Raw genomic sequence first — 17,908 nt, 5'->3', positions numbered from 1 at the left:
TCCAATCAGAGGGAGATTAGAGATCGGCCGGTAGTTGTTCAACACTGAGGTATCTAATTTCCTCTTTAGAAGGTGTTTCACGGCAGCAGTTTTCAGTGATGTAGGAAAAATTCCTGACATTAAGGAGCAGTTCACAATTTACAGTACATCAGCTTTTAGGCCACTAAAAACCTTTTTAAAGAAGTTTGTAGCTTCGATAGATAGATAGATTAAATGAAAGTGACTGTGGGACATTTGAGACATGTATCTCTTGCTCTGAGAGAGAGAGAGAGAGAGAGAGAGAGAGAGAGAGAGAGAGAGAGAGAGAGAGAGAGAGAGAGAGAGAGAGAGAGAGAGAGAGAGAGAGAGAGAGAGAGAGAGAGAGAGAGAGAGAGAGAGAGAGAGAGAGAGAGAGAGAGAGAGAGAGAGAGAGAGAGAGAGAGAGAGAGAGAGAGAGAGAGAGAGAGAGAGAGAGAGAGAGAGAGAGAGAGAGAGAGAGAGAGAGAGAGAGAGAGAGGAGAGAGAGAGAGAAGAGAGAGAGAGAGAGAGAGAGAGAGAGAGAGAGAAGAGAGAGAGAGAGAGAGAGAGAGAGAGAGAGAGAGAGAGAGAGAGAGAGAGAGAGAGAGAGAGAGAAGAGAGAGAGAGAGAGAGAGAGAGAGAGAGCGAGAGCGAGAAATTGAATTTTAAGATTTCTTTTAGTATTCTGAAATATTTTATCCTATTTTCCATGAAGGGGTATGATTTAATTGTATGTATTTTAATAGTAAATAGCTTGCAAAATGTCTGAATTGTCAAAACAGACAAGATTGTGGTATGATTTTTTTCCATGTCGCCCACGCCTAGTTGTACAGTAAATTTAGCTAACTGCGCAGCGCAACGCTAACTTACGAGAGCAGATGTGTGTTTAGGGACTTCTCTCTTTAGTTTCCTGAGTTGCTTGAAGCTGAGAATGTTCAGCGGGGCGGGGTTTCTCCTCTCCACAAAAGCTGCAGTTTTCCAATTGGGATGTGGATTTCTGCTTTTTGTTAGGACCCACTTCATTAAGGATTCAAGTTTATGCAGCATTTGTTTTGACAAGTTTTTGGATTAATTTCTAAGCATTTGCAACATATAGTAATCAAGTCTAAGTCATACTGTAGAATCATCACGCAGCCTCTGATGCCTGCCGCTTCACCAACTGTAGGTCATTTTTGAGTGTTAACTTGTATCCTCACAGAATTTGGCTGCCTTCAGGTTGGACATGTGTTTTACTCTCTAAAATCACCTACTTTGGTAACAGTTAGATATTTTAGCTTTGCTCTGGGCATTTATTCCTGTCATGTACTTTTATTTGAATTTCCCTAATTTATAATTTACTTTTACTTACTGCTTTATTCTCGTAAAATTTGACTATGGTGCAAAAGTCAATTTATTTCAGAAGCTCATCTTAGACTGAGAGACCATTTAAAGGCTCAGGAAACCTTTGCAGGTACTGTATTTTTGATTGGTAAGCTGAGTAGAGAGTGATGCACTGAATGTAGATTTTTGAACCTTTTCACAACATTCTAATTGTCTGATATTTGAATTAGGGGTTGTCATAGGCTGTAAGCCATAATTATCACAGTTTTAACAAGAAAATAAAAAGGTTTGGATTGGAAAGAGTTCCTCGTATATTATTTTCACCTTTTAAGTTGAATCATTGAAATACATTAACTTTTGTACCAATTTTACAGTTTCACTTGTATTCTGTGTGTATCAGGTCACGCAAAGACTTGATTTTTCTTTATATATTTCGTCAGAAAAGGTAAGCCATAAACTATCAGTTGTCTTAGAGGTGGGTGGATTTACAGTGATCTCCTTTAGCTTTTACTCTTGTCCATTGTATCCTGGCACTCCGAGAGCCAATTGCAATAAGAAAGACGAGAAGTTCTGGAAAACTAATGATTTTTTATTTGAGTTTTTGGAAGGTACTCTGTGTTGTTCTGTGGCACCATGTTGAGATGTGAGATGGTCTTGATCTCCCATCACAAAGGGAGGAAATGCTACTTGGAAAATAGTAAATATTGATAGAAGTTTAGTGATGTTCTGTTAGGAAGATATGCTGGTTGGTTTACACACTGCCATTTAAAGTCGTAAGACAGAGAACAGCTGCACATGCTCTTTTAAATTTAATGCTGAAAATCTCCAAATGTGACTATGTAAACCCTGCTAAATGGTACTTAAAGGTTTTAGCATTAGAAAATAGTCCTCCACAGCTGGCTTGGAAGGAGGTCCTGGAGGTTGAATGACTTCTGAAAGCCAGCATCCCACGGGTTGGAGACACAATAATGAGAAAATATTGCAAGTTTTCAGTTGGAATTGCACTGATTTGGTACATACACTTTTACAGTCGATGTGGCTTTTGCAACAACTTAATTTGACATTTTATGTTTGAGGGTTCTAGATGATTGTGATGAAATATTTGTCACAAAGTTTTAAAAACCTCTCTAAAGTACCAGCAATCTCTGCAAATCACCAAAGGAAATGGAGACATTCATAAATGTGAATGGCTTTTGCAAATCATTGCTCTGTGTGTGTGTGTGTGTGTGTGTGTGTGTGTGTGTCAGATCTTTTTACATAACAGTAAATCTTTGATAGAACTTGTTGAAAGTTTACCAACTGAAGCTGTATTTGAATGAGCAAAATTACACAGAGACCAAAAATCAGGCGTTTGTTTCATAATAAAGTTTATTCTATATTACAAATAGTATTTTGTTCTTGACTGCAAAATAGGAATGCATTATATTTACATACACAGGTATACAATTATAACAAAGTTAGAGAAGCTCACCTTACATCCCCCAGGTTTATCTCTCTTGATAAGATACTCTTTATCTTTCAAATATGATCTAGTAAAAGTCTTTTCTAGCATGTTGGTAACACCTGTGATAACACTGAGCTAGGAGGACATTCTTAGTTCCTAAATGTTTCAAGGTGGAAACTTTATCTGTGCTTTCAGCAACATGAGGTGACTCCAGACAGGCCAAGGAGAAAGGAAGACAGGCAGATTCACAAGGACTCTGTTTTTGCTATTTAACAATTTTAGGTGTTTAGTTTGTATTGGCTTGGTTAAATCATTCCTGAAATATCAATTCATGTTTACACTTTGTAAATGTACCCCTCCAATATGCAACAGCAGACTGGAGACCTTCTGTGTTGCTGCGGATGCTAACCAGTGGCTTTACCAGTTTATATATATATATATATATATATATATATATATATATATATATATATATATATATATATAATATTTGATACACGAATGCGGCAGCACGGACATGTTAAGCGCCCGGATGACTTTTGTCTGGATCGACAGTTCTTAAAGGAGTAAAACGGTTAGAAGTAACAGCCATAGAATCAGCTGAAGAAATAGATGCTCCTTCCTTCCTTCCTTATGTCCTTTAGCAGAGGAAACACTGAAGTAAGCAATGCAGGTATTCACTATCAGCACTGTTGTAAATTAATGAGTAAAAAATCTATAAAAACTTTCAGTGCTTGTAAAAAAAAATTCATCAAGTCTTATCGTGGAGGAAGAAGACTGGCTTTTTAGAGACTAGACAAAATATTAAGTGTGCTTTTTGTTAAAGCTGCTATAACAAACAAACTAGCATATTTTTTCCATGCGTCTTAAAAACGGTCTATAGTTACGGAGACTAAAAAACGTAATAATGTGGATCTCTCACATTCATCTAAAAACCTCCGCCAATTTCTCGGACAAAAGCAACGATTGGGTCATCCGGTTGTACGTTTTGCTGAACCGCCGCACACCCCTGGGTCTCACATCGATTACACAATTGCGGATTTAGCAACAGAGCACCACTAGTGTGAGAGGTTCCCTTATCAAAAATACCCTGGAGGAGAAACAGCTGGCTGCTACCACTTCAAGTTTAGGACAAACGACCAGAGTCCCAACAAGAAAAACACCATTTGGACCAAGAAAACGGTGACTGGTGTTTAACACTGACGTTTTATCCGGCTTCGCAGGTTTCGGTTCTGGTGGAAGCATCTCAGAGAAGATACCCGAGAGGAGGGGTGAGTGTTCTGTAACCGTCTTTAAAAACTAGCTAGTTTGCAGATTTGTTATAACAGCTTTAATGTTTGTGTTGCAGACACATAAAATAATAATGTATGGTTGGATAATGATGCTGCACTGTTCTCAGCTTCAGAAAGATGGACAGATTTCTTTCCAACTGGACCTCAGGCTAAAACCACACACCTGAAATGGACATGGTAGAAGACTTAAAACTCCCTAGTAGTTTTAGAAGTATATAAATATCTTGGAGCAAGGCAGTTCCATTTCATACCATCCAACATGCAAGGGTATACAATGTTTTCTTTAGCAACTACCATTTGAACAAACTGTGGGTGTGAGATGCTGCAGGGGCCAAGCTTGATAAAGGTTCCACCTTAAATCAACATTTTTCTTACATGAACAATCCACTTTTTCCATCTCGTTTCTTCCAAGCAAAAGAAAGGTTAAATAACACATCCACATCATCATTGCAAGGCTTAATTTTCTTTTTTTTAAAAGAAGTTTCTTAAATGGTTTACGTTTTACATGCGCTTAAAAAGCCAATAAAGGACCCAAGGTGGACCTAGGGCGGTCTTCACACATTCACATCACCACATGGGGCACGTTGTCAAGGCAAAAGAAAGGGCAGAGGTCAAAAGGTACGGAGGGCGCCTCCATCGTCGCTTTCAGTCGCGCTCTTCCATGGTGGTGGGGAGGGGGGTATTCATCTACTGTTGATGCTGTGCTCGATAAGGTTGTTGTTGTTTATTTCTTTTCTTTGAGGCATGGAGAAGGCCGCCCTCTGCCGCCACTGAGGACAACTACACTAATACAGGAAAGAGTGCTTCAACAGTTCTACACTCAAGAGTTGGGGTTTTCGTTGAATGCGTTAAGCTACCGTCTCCAACGCTTGTGCAAAACAGATAAACTGTTAAGACAGGAGCCAGACAAAAAGGTGGATGGTGTGCCGAGAGTAGGATAGACCCAGATGATGGAAAGAGAACGGAGGATCAGCCTCCTATCTCGGCACACTGAGGTCAGAAAAAAAATCACACAGGCTTTTTGAAGTTCCAGTCACAATATATATATTTTACCTAGAAGTTGACGTGTACATAGTCCTTTTTTGTCAGTTCCTCAGTGGCACTTTTATAAATGCATTTTGACCGTTTTTGAAATTTTCAAGCTCCTTTGGTTTTTGGCTGACCAGCTAAGTCCATCTTGTTTGATATTTCCCACAAAAGCCCTAAATAAGAACATCCTGGGAAAGCGGTGCTACTCAGACAACAGAGCCCCTTCAGGTAGCAGTCAGCCATCTTGGCTCTAATGTGTTAACCTGGGCATCTCAGCCAGCTCTTCCTTTGTCCTCCTCCAGGGTTGGCATACATTTCTGGGCAGTCAGGATCTTGGGCAGCTGCTGTTTTTTTGTGTAAATGTTGGTGTGTGTGCTTTGATAGACCGTCGCTACAGAGCGACACAGGGATGGAAGAGACCACTTCAGGTGGTTGCAGTCGAACCACTGTCTTCCAGAGTCGGTTGTGTGCTTTTTTTTTTTTTTTTTTACAGAGGATCCAGCCTGGGCTTGGCGCTAGGGTTTCACCTAAAAGCTTAATTTAGCAGTAGCCACATAAGCCAAATGGAAGCAGGAATCACAAGCATTTTCTTGAAAGTAATCTGGGCAGGTAAAAATGTGAAATTTACTATGAGTTAACACTCTGCTTCAGTGTCTCAGTGAAAGGAAAAGTTCTGAGGAGCAAGATTCCTTTTCCACCCCTCATCAGTCTTTATCTTAAATACAACTCCAGCTACATTGAAAGAACACAAAAACATTCTAGGTTTGCCTGGACACAGCCCAGATTTTACAGATATGTATGCTTTGCTTGAAGGTACAGTGTAAACTTGGCAAACCATCCTTGCATTGTTTTTCCAGAGGTGTTCATTTGGCTTGCAGTCATCCCTTTTTCACTTGCATCCATATGTTGAATATAGAACTACAATAAACTGAACCCTAGAGATGGTTTTATCTTTACTACTCTATTTTGTAAAGTTAAACATATGGACAGCCAACGTTGTGGTTTTCAAAGAATTACAGTCTGTAAATTCTTAAAGGCAACATAAAAACATTTTCCCTCTTTTTCTCCAGCAGGGAGAGTGGGCCAATATGGCTAACTTTCCATCAATCACCCCATGAAGCTCCCCCTGTGCTGAAGCTGAGAGATGTCCTGCATTGCTCTGAGAGACACTGACCTCAGCTGCGCACCACCCCTCACCTGTTCTGGTAAACTAGTTTATGCAGCTGCGTGGATGAGGAAAGAAAATCTCTCAGGGAGGAAGAAGCAGAAAAAGGTTGAGGAAGAAGTCCTCTCTGAAAAGCGGAGGGCGGAAGTCACATGATGAAAAAAGATGGGGACAGGTCTTCGCTCAGGCACAGCTCGGTTTCTGACGGGGTCTCTTCCCAGTGCACCCTGGGAAGTGCGGTCCTCAGCTCTCCAGGCTCATGAAGGCCACCACCTGCTCTAACTTGAAGGCCAGCCTTTGTTTCCTGGCTCCATCGTCTTGCTCCAGTGCACACACAATCTGTCAGCAGGACAGTGAGACAAGCACAGACCCAGTCATCATCTACTGCAATGAGATATTTATAACTGTAGCAAATATTTATTGCAGGAACAGGCCAGGGTTATTTCTAAGGTACTTACAATAAGCTTAAATGACTTGTCCAAAGCAAGCAAACAGAACCCAACACTAATTGAAGAGGTACAGAAATAATTCAGATTTTTGCCATCAGAAGCCCTTTAGTGGAATTAAAACCAACACTGTTGTGTAATAACAGCTCTAATCTCAGTGGTTTCAATCAACCTCTATGCATTAGCTGTGATTGAGTCTTTCTGCAGGTAAACTCAATCACAAGCTGCCCAAGCAAAACCATAAGTTCCTGACACAAGCCTAATCTGCAAGATATGGGCCACTCATGCTCTGTGCTCTTATCTAAACTGTTGCTTCCCCGGACAGCACAAGAAAGAAGAACTCTTTTAGAAACAGAACTATTTCTCTATTAAATAATAATCATGTGAAGCTAATGTTCAATCAATCTGTGAAATGAGAATATTAATTACTTGATATTATAATCCTATGATAGTATATTAATAAATAATATAACTTTAAAGTACACACTAGACTGATCACACGTAATGTTAAAATCACATGACGTTCCTTTTTCTGATCCAATCAGAACCTTCCAGATCTGACGCGAGGCGTGGTTTTGTTGATGTTTATACCATCCCCCTTTTTTATTGGCAAAGTCTGATTTGACCATAAATCAAAGCATCCAAATTATAACTATGTCCCACGTCATCTTAACCCTTTGATGCATAATGGTCACTACAGTGGACAGTTACTCAAAATTGTTATTTATTTGTTTTTGCTATTAAGCACAGCTGTTGAAGACTAATTTGCATTTGAGCCCCTCCATTTGGACTTCAGTAAGCCAAGCCACCATATTTCATGTTCAGAATGCACGCTGTCCACTGAGGTGGACTTGTAATAAATTATTTGTAAATTATAAAATTTTACAAAAAATATTTGTTTAAATTTGTTTCATTCACACCTAAACATGAATGAAAAAAATTGTTTAAAAACTCATGGTTGAAGATTTCATGCATCAAAGGGTTAACTTGAGTTCCAGGCGTTCTAGAGAAGTTATCGGAGTGGCCAATCCGTAACTTTCCTCTTAAAGCCGAAAGAACCTAATGACAAGCTGGATTAAATCTGTTGCATGTTCCTTCAGAATAAAAGCTGAACCATCACAACCCTTCAGGATCTCGCTGCTGCCAATAAACTGTCGTGACCTGGGAGTATCTCAAGACGGGACTGGTCGGCAACTGCGGCTTTGTTACAGGCTTCTGTTCCAGACAAGGTCCAAGCTGGACCTCAACACCTCCTGATCTAAACGGGGACTTGCGTTGGGTACGTAGACCGACAGATGGCATCTCAATGTGTGTTATAATCTCAAACCAAAGCTTAGAGCGAAACACCATTTCACTCCCACTCAGAACCAATAGTCTCTGCGGATTTGCTGGTTCTGAACATATTTCACACACACACCATCCTCAGTCTTACTCCACCTTAGTTCATCATCACAGTGTTTAAAGTTAGTCTTATTTAATTTGTTTAGAAGTAAATCTTTTAACTTTTTAAACCTGACTCTCTCTCTCTTTCTTGGAGTCGATACGAAGTGTTGCTCAATCCCTGCAATAAAAAGATCAGATCGTCTGGTTAAATTTACTCAAAGATCCATTAAGGTGATATTTCACATTTTATGATATTTCACATTCTATGGTTTCTAATTAAATGTAAGAACATCTTCTCTACAGCGCTTTGGAGTCCTTACTTTTAGAGGCGCTATACAAGTGCGGGTCATTTATCATTTAATTAATATTTCTGATTATGTTCGGTCACTCTGAGTTTTTCATGCGGTCTTTACATGAAAATAGTCTCCTGCACGAGTTTCTGATAGAAAACAGACGGTAAAACTCTAGGATTGTAAAGCCTGACAGAGTGACATCCCACTGTTACTTAAAGCCTGGTTTATGCTTCTCCGTCAGCTCCGCAAGGGACAGACACGCACGGATTGTTGGAAGCGTTTTGCTCTCATACTTCTCTGTCTCCGGGAGAGCGTTGCAAAGCAATTGCCCGGCAGGACAATAGAGGGCGTAGCGCTGTTCTGTGGTATCCTGTCATGTATCGGTCCAAGATCGTGTGTTTTTTTTGTGTTTATGAGAGACTTTTAACACAGACATATTTGTCTCTCATTCTCCCACCGCTTCATGCGCTCCCCGCCTCTAAACCCACGTTTCCTGTCATTTCCGTCCACAAATAAAACGCTTGCTGCGCATCTTTTCACTTCTCCAGTCACGGGAGAATTAAACGTTCATATTTTTAGAGTTTTTTCGCGAGGTATTCTTCAAGCTTCTCCGTGTCTGCCGCTAGTTTTCCTCGGCTCTTTGCAATGGCGGCGCTGTAAACAACAGCGGCATCCTGACCAATCACAAGCTTGCGTAATCCGTCTCGTTCGACGGATGTTTAAAAAAGTGGGCTCGACTCCGTACGTACTTGCGTGCCTACCGGAGCCCTACGCAAGGACGGATAATGGCATTGCGTGTCTCTGCACTGACGCAGATGGAGAAGCATAAATCAGGCTTAAGTGTCATGGAGTCACCCATCTTGACTCATAATGGGGAAGACTGTTGCTGATTTAGCGTCCCGGAAACGGAACATCTTGGCTAGTAGGAGCTAAAAGTTAGCATTAGCAACTCCTTCACATGAAAAAACTCCTCCGGGCTTGTGTTATTTGTGAAGATAAAACATCAAACTTTGCAAGGTAAACAGAATCTTTGGTAGAGTCAAATTGCTTTTAGCCAATCAGAGGTGAGATGTCTACTTATCATAAAGTAAGTCTCCATATCCTGTTTGAAGCTCTCGTCTGATCTGGAAATCTTCTAGATCCTGAAACAGGTTCACCAGGGATTTCTGTTGCCCGACTGTGACTTCCAAGGCATTCATTCCTACTAAAGACCACTGCAAATGTATTGATTAAATGAATGAACCACACCTTTAAATGTAGCTACTCTAAATTTACATGATTTTGATGCAGAGTCTGGCCCATACCTTTACCATCAGATGTTTTTATTTTTTTGATTGACAATGCCATACGTGTTCTATGTTGTGGACGGCTCAGCTTGGTTCCTGGGTGTTTTCAGACAGAAATCTGCTCTGGCTAGCTGTACTAACAGCAATCTACTGCAGGTAAGACGAAACTAGGAACTCAGCAGACCCCCTCTAGATTGATAGGATTAAGATTATGAAGGATTAGTCAGGAAAGACATGACTGTATCACATACCTCCTCAGTGTACTTTCCCACATAGGAGTAAATCTCACTCAGCGAGCTCATGGTGTTGAACTCATTCATGTGCATCCGTGACTGTTCTGCCAGGTAGGCGTTCATGTCCTGGTCACTGATTGCTGGCATCTTACCAATATCTGAGTAGTACCTGTTAAAAACAACGAGAGAATGAAATAAATCCCAACATAAACAGAACACTCCCTGCAATGCTCTTCCGAGATACGTTCTATGTTAACCACACGTGTGACTTAATGGTGAATGGACTGAGCTGGAATAGTCAACAGATGTTGAACTGCTTCACATTTCTACATAAAACGACACACACACGACTCAGAGGGTAAGGCAATCAGTCACTGTCAGCAACAGCTGTGTTTCCCATATCAGCTATGTTAATTAAAGCTGCTTATTAACATATTAAATTCCTGTAGCAGCAGCTGCTTGAGGACAGGCCTGCTGGATGGCCAGATAATTCTAGGAGTGTGTGATAGATGGCATTTAGCAGACAGGAGCAGCTCAGCAAAAGCTAAAGGCAGGTGGGCGTTATTGTGCTCGTTTCAGCAGATGATCAAAACTAAAAGGAACTGTGCATTTATCAGATGGCTGTGTGTTTGGGACAGCATTTCTACTTTGTTTCAGGGAGATAACACTTACAACCCACACCTATTGTTAATCATGAAAACATCCTTCATAAGATTTTGTAGAAAAGTTACAAATAAGATTTTAATTAACAGGCCAGATGAGCTCGGAAAACAGACAAAATCCCTACAATAGGTGTCACAACTTGGAAATGCTATTTGATGCAAATAACCATTCATTAGAAATAAATGTTTTATGATTGTTCGTGTGAAATCCTAGAATTTTGCAGATGCAGTTAGTTGTGTAATACTTTAGTGCATTTCCTATTAATAGATCACCAGTCATTTTACAAAGGGGTTTCCAGACTAGCTCTGTGCGTATTTATAAATGCATCAGTTCATGTGATACATGAGTGGCAGGTTGATGCTCGGCTGGAGACCTTTAACTCCCACATCAGATTCAAGGTGGGTGTGAATCATTCCTCTGTCTGTTTTCCTTCACAACCTTATAATGATAGTCAACACACTGTTCTAAATTAAAAGCTTTCTGGGATATAATAGCTATGCTCAGCTCAGACTGTTTAACATGCAACGCTACTCTGTTGTTAACTTGTCAGGGTTTCTAGTCGATGTCTTTGTGGATTTGAGTGCACTTTAGTGAAATGACTAGATGTAGCGCTGATCATGCTAGGTTTACATCTCTATATCAAAACAGTCTACATAAATCAGGTTCTTTTCCCTTTAAAAAGGAGTTCTGTGGGGTAAGTAACCGTTATTTTACACATCTTGCAACTTAAAATCACTGAACAATAATAGCTTTATGAAGTATAAAAGGTTACAATTTGGTTGTTTTGAATTTCTTAAGTCCACTTTAGAAAAGACCCCAGCAAACAGATCTGAAGTATCTCTTTAGTACATCTTTAGCTTTCTCTTTTCATTAGATGGAAAAATGAACGAGCACTAGACTGATGGTTACTGTCCTTATGACTGTCCTGCTTAATGTATGAAACAGACCCTTTCAGTTTAAAGCAACAGTTCATCTGAAGTGGGGCTTGATGAAAAGGTTACGAACAACAAGCATGGCCATGAATAAAATGGATTTCTGATCTATTAATATGACCCCAATCACCAAAACCTATTTAATGATGTTTTGAATGACACTTTTCCCCCCATTCACTTAAGACAGGATTTCATCTGAAATAAAGTGATGCAAAGATTGTTTTGTTTATATGTTCTGGTTGTTTTAAGTTTGCAACAACCCACTTTTGTCTTAAGCCATTCTGGCCAATCATTAGCTCACTAGCTGTCGAGGGTTTTTGCTCTTGAGGATGAGATGCTTTCACAGCTAACAAAACCAAAATTCTACATTTTTAAGTGGAGTTTATACATTTAACCTTCTCTGGAGACTTGTTTTGTGATAAATTTGAATCATTTTATAGTTCCTCAGCTTGCTTCTTCAGCTGATAAAGTTATTTCATTAAACTCTCACCTTCAGCTGACTGTAATTCTATTGTTCCACTTTCCCAACCCACCGACTCTCTCTTGCCCTGGGCACTCCCATCCATCCTCCCTGAGTTTAGGTTGGATGGGCTTTCACGGCTCATAGATCAGCGCTAGAGTTGCATTGTGTTTGTTGGCCTGAAACACAGCTAATGCAAGTCCCCCCCCCCCCACCCCACCTCATCCAACCAGCAACACACACACAGTCCACATGAGATGCTTACCTCTCCACCCAGCTCTTATAACTGGGGATGTCCTTGGCATAAAGCAGCTTGTTGGATGGCGAGTCTTTCCCAAGGCGGTGTTCTGAGGTGGAGCAGGAGTCCATGAAGGTCTGGGCCACCACAGACAGGCAGGCATCTGTGATGCTGCTCTTGTGGATGTCAAACACAAACTGGGGGTTTTTGATCACATTCACCCAGAAACGCAGAGGTAGGCTGCAGCAAGGCAAAAAAAAAAAAAAAAAAAAAATGGAAAAGATAAACAACTATGCTGAATCAATCTCATTATCATGAGAATAAGTAATGAACTTGTATTACTTGGTTTTATGGCAGAGACGGGGTGTTTAACGAGCCATTTTAAACACAAGAACAAAAAGTGTAAAGCAAAACAACATCCAGTCCAACTGCTCTGAGATTAAGTCTCTAAATGCCATTTTCAAATTTGCTCCAGTCGACTAGTCAATAGGCATGAACATATTATTTGCCAGAGGGGAAAAGGATTCATTCACTTTGTGAAGCTGGTGCACAGGCCCTTCTGTTGCTGCTGTATGTGCCTTAATTCAATAAAGCCTTTATCTTTAGAAACCAGGTGGAAGCTGGCTCTCATTTTCTCCAATAGTGTCCAGTGGTCTTTGCTGGGGGCTGCACAGCCACACCATTCATATTACCTTATTTGTGCAAGTGGGTCCTATTTTCGTGCCTGTCCAGAATAATAAAAATATACAAGTCTGTTTATTTGCTGGGCTTGTTTCGTCCAAAACAAATAGATATAGGTCCGGCTTTATCTGTGTGCTGCAGTGGAAGGGCTCAGGTGGTATTACTTGGATCACTGTATCTTTGCTATTCTCTGGGCTACACGCTCTTAGCTGATATGGAAAAAAATCAATCAGGAACGACATTGGCTTCTAGACTACACACATGTTTAGTGTGTAGTGCAATATTACAGGATAAGGTGCAAAAACATAAAAAAGTGAAACGCAGTCATTTAAGATGCTGCCATGATTCCCCTGCTACGCATTATTCAAGGAGACACACACACACACACACACACACACACACACACACACACACACACACACACACAGCAATTCAGATGTACAATCTGACTAAAGAGGATTTAGACATGGGAAGGAAAACTCCAAAATTAATCTAAGCAAATAATCTAGAGGGATTAGGTGCAGGGATCAAAGGAATATTAACACCACCGCTGTGCTGCCATGATTGTGGGCAATCTGCTTTTTTGATGGGGCGCTATTGTTGCCACAAAAAAGATTTCCCATGCAATTGTTAACATTGTGTGTGGAATGATCATGGTACCTACACATTATCCTTTGAAAATACGTAAAGTATAAAAATTCAGCAGTTAACTCAAGCTGTGTGGTCTTAGGAATATGAATGATGTTCATGATCTGGACTTTTGGTCAGGGATTAGGGTGAATATCAGCTGCCAAGATCAAGGACATCCATTATCCTGGAGGAATTACGCTGGCTGCTGCAGTGGAAAAAAATCCTAACTATTGAATCAAGGCTACAAAAGGAAGCTAACAAGGGTATTAATTCAAAATCAACAGTTTAGTAGCTTTATTTGCTTTGCTAAATAGTGTTTGGCATATTTCATGGCTCAGTTTGAAAGCAACTCTGCTGATCCTCATCTTTTCCAACACATTAGATGAAATTTGCAATTGTCAAGGATTAAAGCAAAAAAAGGACATCACAACAAACCCGAGATTATAAGATAAAATGGAAAACATAAAGCCGTACGGAGATATTCAACATCCTAAAAATATAGCGTTACTAAAGAATTAGAAATGCATTGTCCTGCCTCTCAATCGCTCTTCTGTTCTTTTCTACACTATTACCATACCATACCATACCAACTTTATTTATAAAGCACATTTAAAAATGGCATGGCAGCCGACCAAGGTGCTGTACAGAATAAAAAGTAAAAACACAATATAAAACCATACACGGTCAACAATAAAATGCACAACAAGGCAGATAATCACGGTCAATAAAAGACACATTGTAAAATAATAAAAGTCAGGGACTTAAAAATGCCTTAAGCAGCGACTTGAACCCGAGAAGGGATGGTGCCAGCCTCTCTGAAAGAGGAATAGCATTCCAGAGTGTCGGAGCAGCATAGACAAAAGCACGCTGCCCCCGCATTTTGTATTTCATTGTTGGAATGCGAAGCAGCAGGAATCAGCAGATCTCAACGCCCGGTTTGGCACATAACGAGTCACAAGATCCGACAGGTAATCCGGAGCCAGACCGTTCAGGGCCTTAAAAACAAAAGTCAGGATTTTAAACTTGACTCTGAAGTTTATGGGTAGCCAGTGGAGCTGCGCCAGTACAGGTGTGAAATGGTCTCTTCTAGGGGTGTTTGTTAAAAACATGGCTGCCGCGTTTTGTACGACCTGAAGCCTGTTAAGAGCGGAGGCAGGTAAGCCAATTCAAATGGAATTTGCATAATCCAGTCGGGAGATGATAAACGCATGAATTACAGATTCCAGGTGCGCTCGTTTCAGGATCGGTTTTAAGCGAACTAGTCTGCGCAGCTGATAAAAACACGATCTGACCACTGCGTTAATCTGAGGGTCCATGGAAAAGTGTGTATCCAGTTTCACCCCCAGGTTGGTAACACTATTGTTTAAATAATCGGTTGTGTGTTAATGAGCTGGTTTACTATCAGCTAGTTACAGGGTTACATGATCTATATCGGCTGTAGGACTCATTGTAAATAAGATTTGAGGATGTGTTAAAGGGAAACTGCAGTTTTGGATTGCTTTTAGCACCCCCTAAAGGCTGCTTAAATTCACTGTCCTAAAACCAGAAGTGAAACTCTTCTCCTCGCTGAGTGTTTGTGTTTTTAACACCTTAATCTAACAGCTGAAATGTCCCCCTAACTTTCATTAGTTTCTACAGTAATGGTTCATCATTAAATCAAACAAATCAGCTGTGTTCACGATTTAAAACATGCAGAAAACGAGCTGAAAGCAGATTGCAGAGCCGGCATCTCAGCTCCACTTCTAAGACTAACAGGGACTGGCCTGAATACTCTGAAGTTGCAAGAGCAGTATTCTGGCCACAGGGAGCGGTGGGGTCTGAGTGACATTTCATTAATTTAAAGAGGCATTTTAACACATACTGGCTCAATAAAATGATTTTAAAATATTGCATAGTATGTATTTAACCATAGAGATCTATAGATAATCTTTCAGGGGAATGACACTTTCATTTTAACTGGTGCATAATGTATGCTGCATGGCAACATCAGTGTGACAGTTTTGCATAGTAATTAAAATAGTTCTGTCCTTTTCCTACTTGAGAGCCACACAGTGGCAATAGACGGACATGCACATAAAGAAGAGCGAGGACAGGAGCAGACGCCAACATGCTGCCGCTAATCCAAAGGACACCATCTGGAGATGCTCTAAGGGCCAGTGACTCATGGATGTACAGACTTATTGCACAAATAAATAACATACAGAATCAAACACAATGCAGAGACAACCAATTTAAATTAGCCTCTAGCAGAACTTTACACTTGGCCACAAAAACCTGATAAAAGATGACTGTAAACAGTTGGAGAGGATTTCTTTGGTTAAATGAATGTTGGATGCGTTTAAGAAGAAAGCAGCATGAAAAGGGTTGAGATAAGAATAATATCAGGATACTGAAGAAGGGTAAGAAGTGGGGGTGCGCTGTGGGTCAAGAGCTCATTGCAATGGAGGTTAATGTGTATGATAGGGGTGGAACTCAGCTTGGGAGAACCTGGCATCACTGCTTTCCTCACCAAAGGACAGAATAAGGGGTTTTGTCACAGCTCCTATCAAAATAACCTAAACCTCTAAAAATGCACACATGGGGAGCTGCTCTGAAATATTATTTATTCATGGAGCATCAGTGAAAGCCCATTACAAATCTAATGCAACACTGCTCTCAGAAAACACTTAACACAGAGAAAAATTACCCAATAATGCAGAGACAAGAAACACAACCATTTCTCCTTTAGCCTTTTATGTCTCACTACTATATTTATCCCCTGATAGGCATCAATTTTCCCTCCCATCACTGTGAATCTCCTGAGCCCCATGCAGAGTGATGCATGCTGGGATCTTGGCAGAGGCTAGAGGCCTAACGAGTTATTAGTGTGTATTTAACTCCTGCAGCATTCACCTCCTCCTCTTTATCTTTTCATTCCTCTGGTTCATTGGTGGTAATTTGACTTTGACCAGCCTTATAAGGTGGGCTCTCAGAGGTCAGCGTGGCCTAAATTAATAAGCTGATATTAGTTTAGAGGTGCATTTACGCACCTGAAAGTGCACATTTGTCACTATGGAGATTATCCTCTGTGACAGATATTAGTTTGGCACAGTTACCCAAGGTAATGGAAGAATCTTTGCAGCTAACTGGATTAGCCCCTGGTGGTTGGCTTTAACGGACATTGCACACCTCTGTGGTCAGTGGATATTAGGGAAGAGAGGAATGCATGGAGTAACTTGGCATTGAAGTGATCAAAGCAGGACATCAATGAATGACAGATTTTTTGCTGCATTGACATTTTGGAGTTTTTAAGCAGGCACAGAAGCGAATTTCTAACTCACCAGTTGCTCTTCCATGTGTGTCTCACATGTGGGTCGTGGATGTTGTGTTTGTCGGCCTGCTCGTCCAGGAAGTCGAACATGTATTTGATGGCCAGGGGCAGAGCGCTGCCCCGATGAGCCGTACTGAAGATGGTTTCAAATAAGTCGTCCACAAACTTCTGTAATGTTCCCTGTGGGGCAGGAGAAACCAAAGTAAACACCTGCAGATGGAGTTTCAGGAGCGTAGACCTGTGTTGCATCGATAGTCATCACAATGCACAGAGCCAGTAAATGAGACTGTCATCGTCATACATTTCTTGACGTGCCTCTGCCTAACGTCGACAGAAAAGTTGCCAATAAAACAGATTCTTTTTCTGACTTGTGGATTTCATTTTGTCCCATCATTCTGATGCTTATGTGTCCGACTCATATCTCACATCCCCAAATCTGCTTGCAGCTTTGATGGAGGAAATTATTATTTCACAGATGACTTTTAATAATATCTGGGAACAGGAGGCGCATCTCCTAAGCCTCTTTGTGCTGCCGGATTAACCACCACACTGCACCATTGACCCTAATTTGATTTAATGTTGGCGACTTTAAGGAGGAGAAAATGACGACAGGAGAGGGACAGTGATGCGGAGAGGGAAATAATCTAATCCTCTTGTAAAGAACAAGTTGATGGGATGCACGGGAGGAAGAAGAAGCTATGGATGGAAATGAAACGACAGGTTTCCTATCAGGAAAAAGAGGTCATTGAGTGTGGCAGATGTGTGTACAGGCACCAGCGAATAAAAATCCAATTTTGGTGGAGTGAGTGACTGAATCAGAGTGAGAAAGTAGAACCGAGTGGGAAGAGGGAATCCTGTTAGTCCAACAATCACGCATATAATACTAATCCAGACAGAATTACGGATAACTTGTCATTTTCTCTATGAAGACAGGATCACATACATCTTTATCAAGTCTGAATGGGTCCAACTGACAATCTGCATTAGGTGGTAAGGAGACGTTTAGTGTGTGTGTGTGTCTGTGTGTGTGTGTGTGTGTCCGTCCAAGGGGTGCACCAGTATCAACACTGTCATCATCACAAGGTTCTCTTGTTCCCTGGTGGAGC

General features: G+C 40.8%; 1 protein-coding gene across 2 annotated transcripts in view; it reads right to left on the bottom strand.

Annotated features, from left to right (window-relative positions):
* Positions 1-2,667: 2,667 nt before the first annotated feature.
* The window catches only part of plxna4 (plexin A4), a 252,711-nt gene continuing 237,470 nt past the window's right edge, over positions 2,668-17,908 (bottom strand). For both annotated transcript variants that reach the window (XM_070548887.1, XM_070548883.1), the window contains exons 29-32: positions 16,813-16,982; positions 12,209-12,421; positions 9,907-10,057; positions 2,668-6,586 (exon numbers count right to left, since the gene is read on the bottom strand). In XM_070548887.1, coding sequence (XP_070404988.1) covers positions 6,491-6,586; positions 9,907-10,057; positions 12,209-12,421; positions 16,813-16,982 — 630 coding nt within the window. In that variant the 3' untranslated portion in view covers positions 2,668-6,490. The remainder of the gene's footprint in view (positions 6,587-9,906; positions 10,058-12,208; positions 12,422-16,812; positions 16,983-17,908) is intronic.

Source organism: Nothobranchius furzeri, chromosome 1, assembly GCF_043380555.1.
Source record: "Nothobranchius furzeri strain GRZ-AD chromosome 1, NfurGRZ-RIMD1, whole genome shotgun sequence".
In the NCBI taxonomy this organism is placed as follows: domain Eukaryota; kingdom Metazoa; phylum Chordata; class Actinopteri; order Cyprinodontiformes; family Nothobranchiidae; genus Nothobranchius; species Nothobranchius furzeri.
Note: the sequence above shows the minus strand (reverse complement) of the source record. Positions and strands in the feature narration are given on the sequence as shown.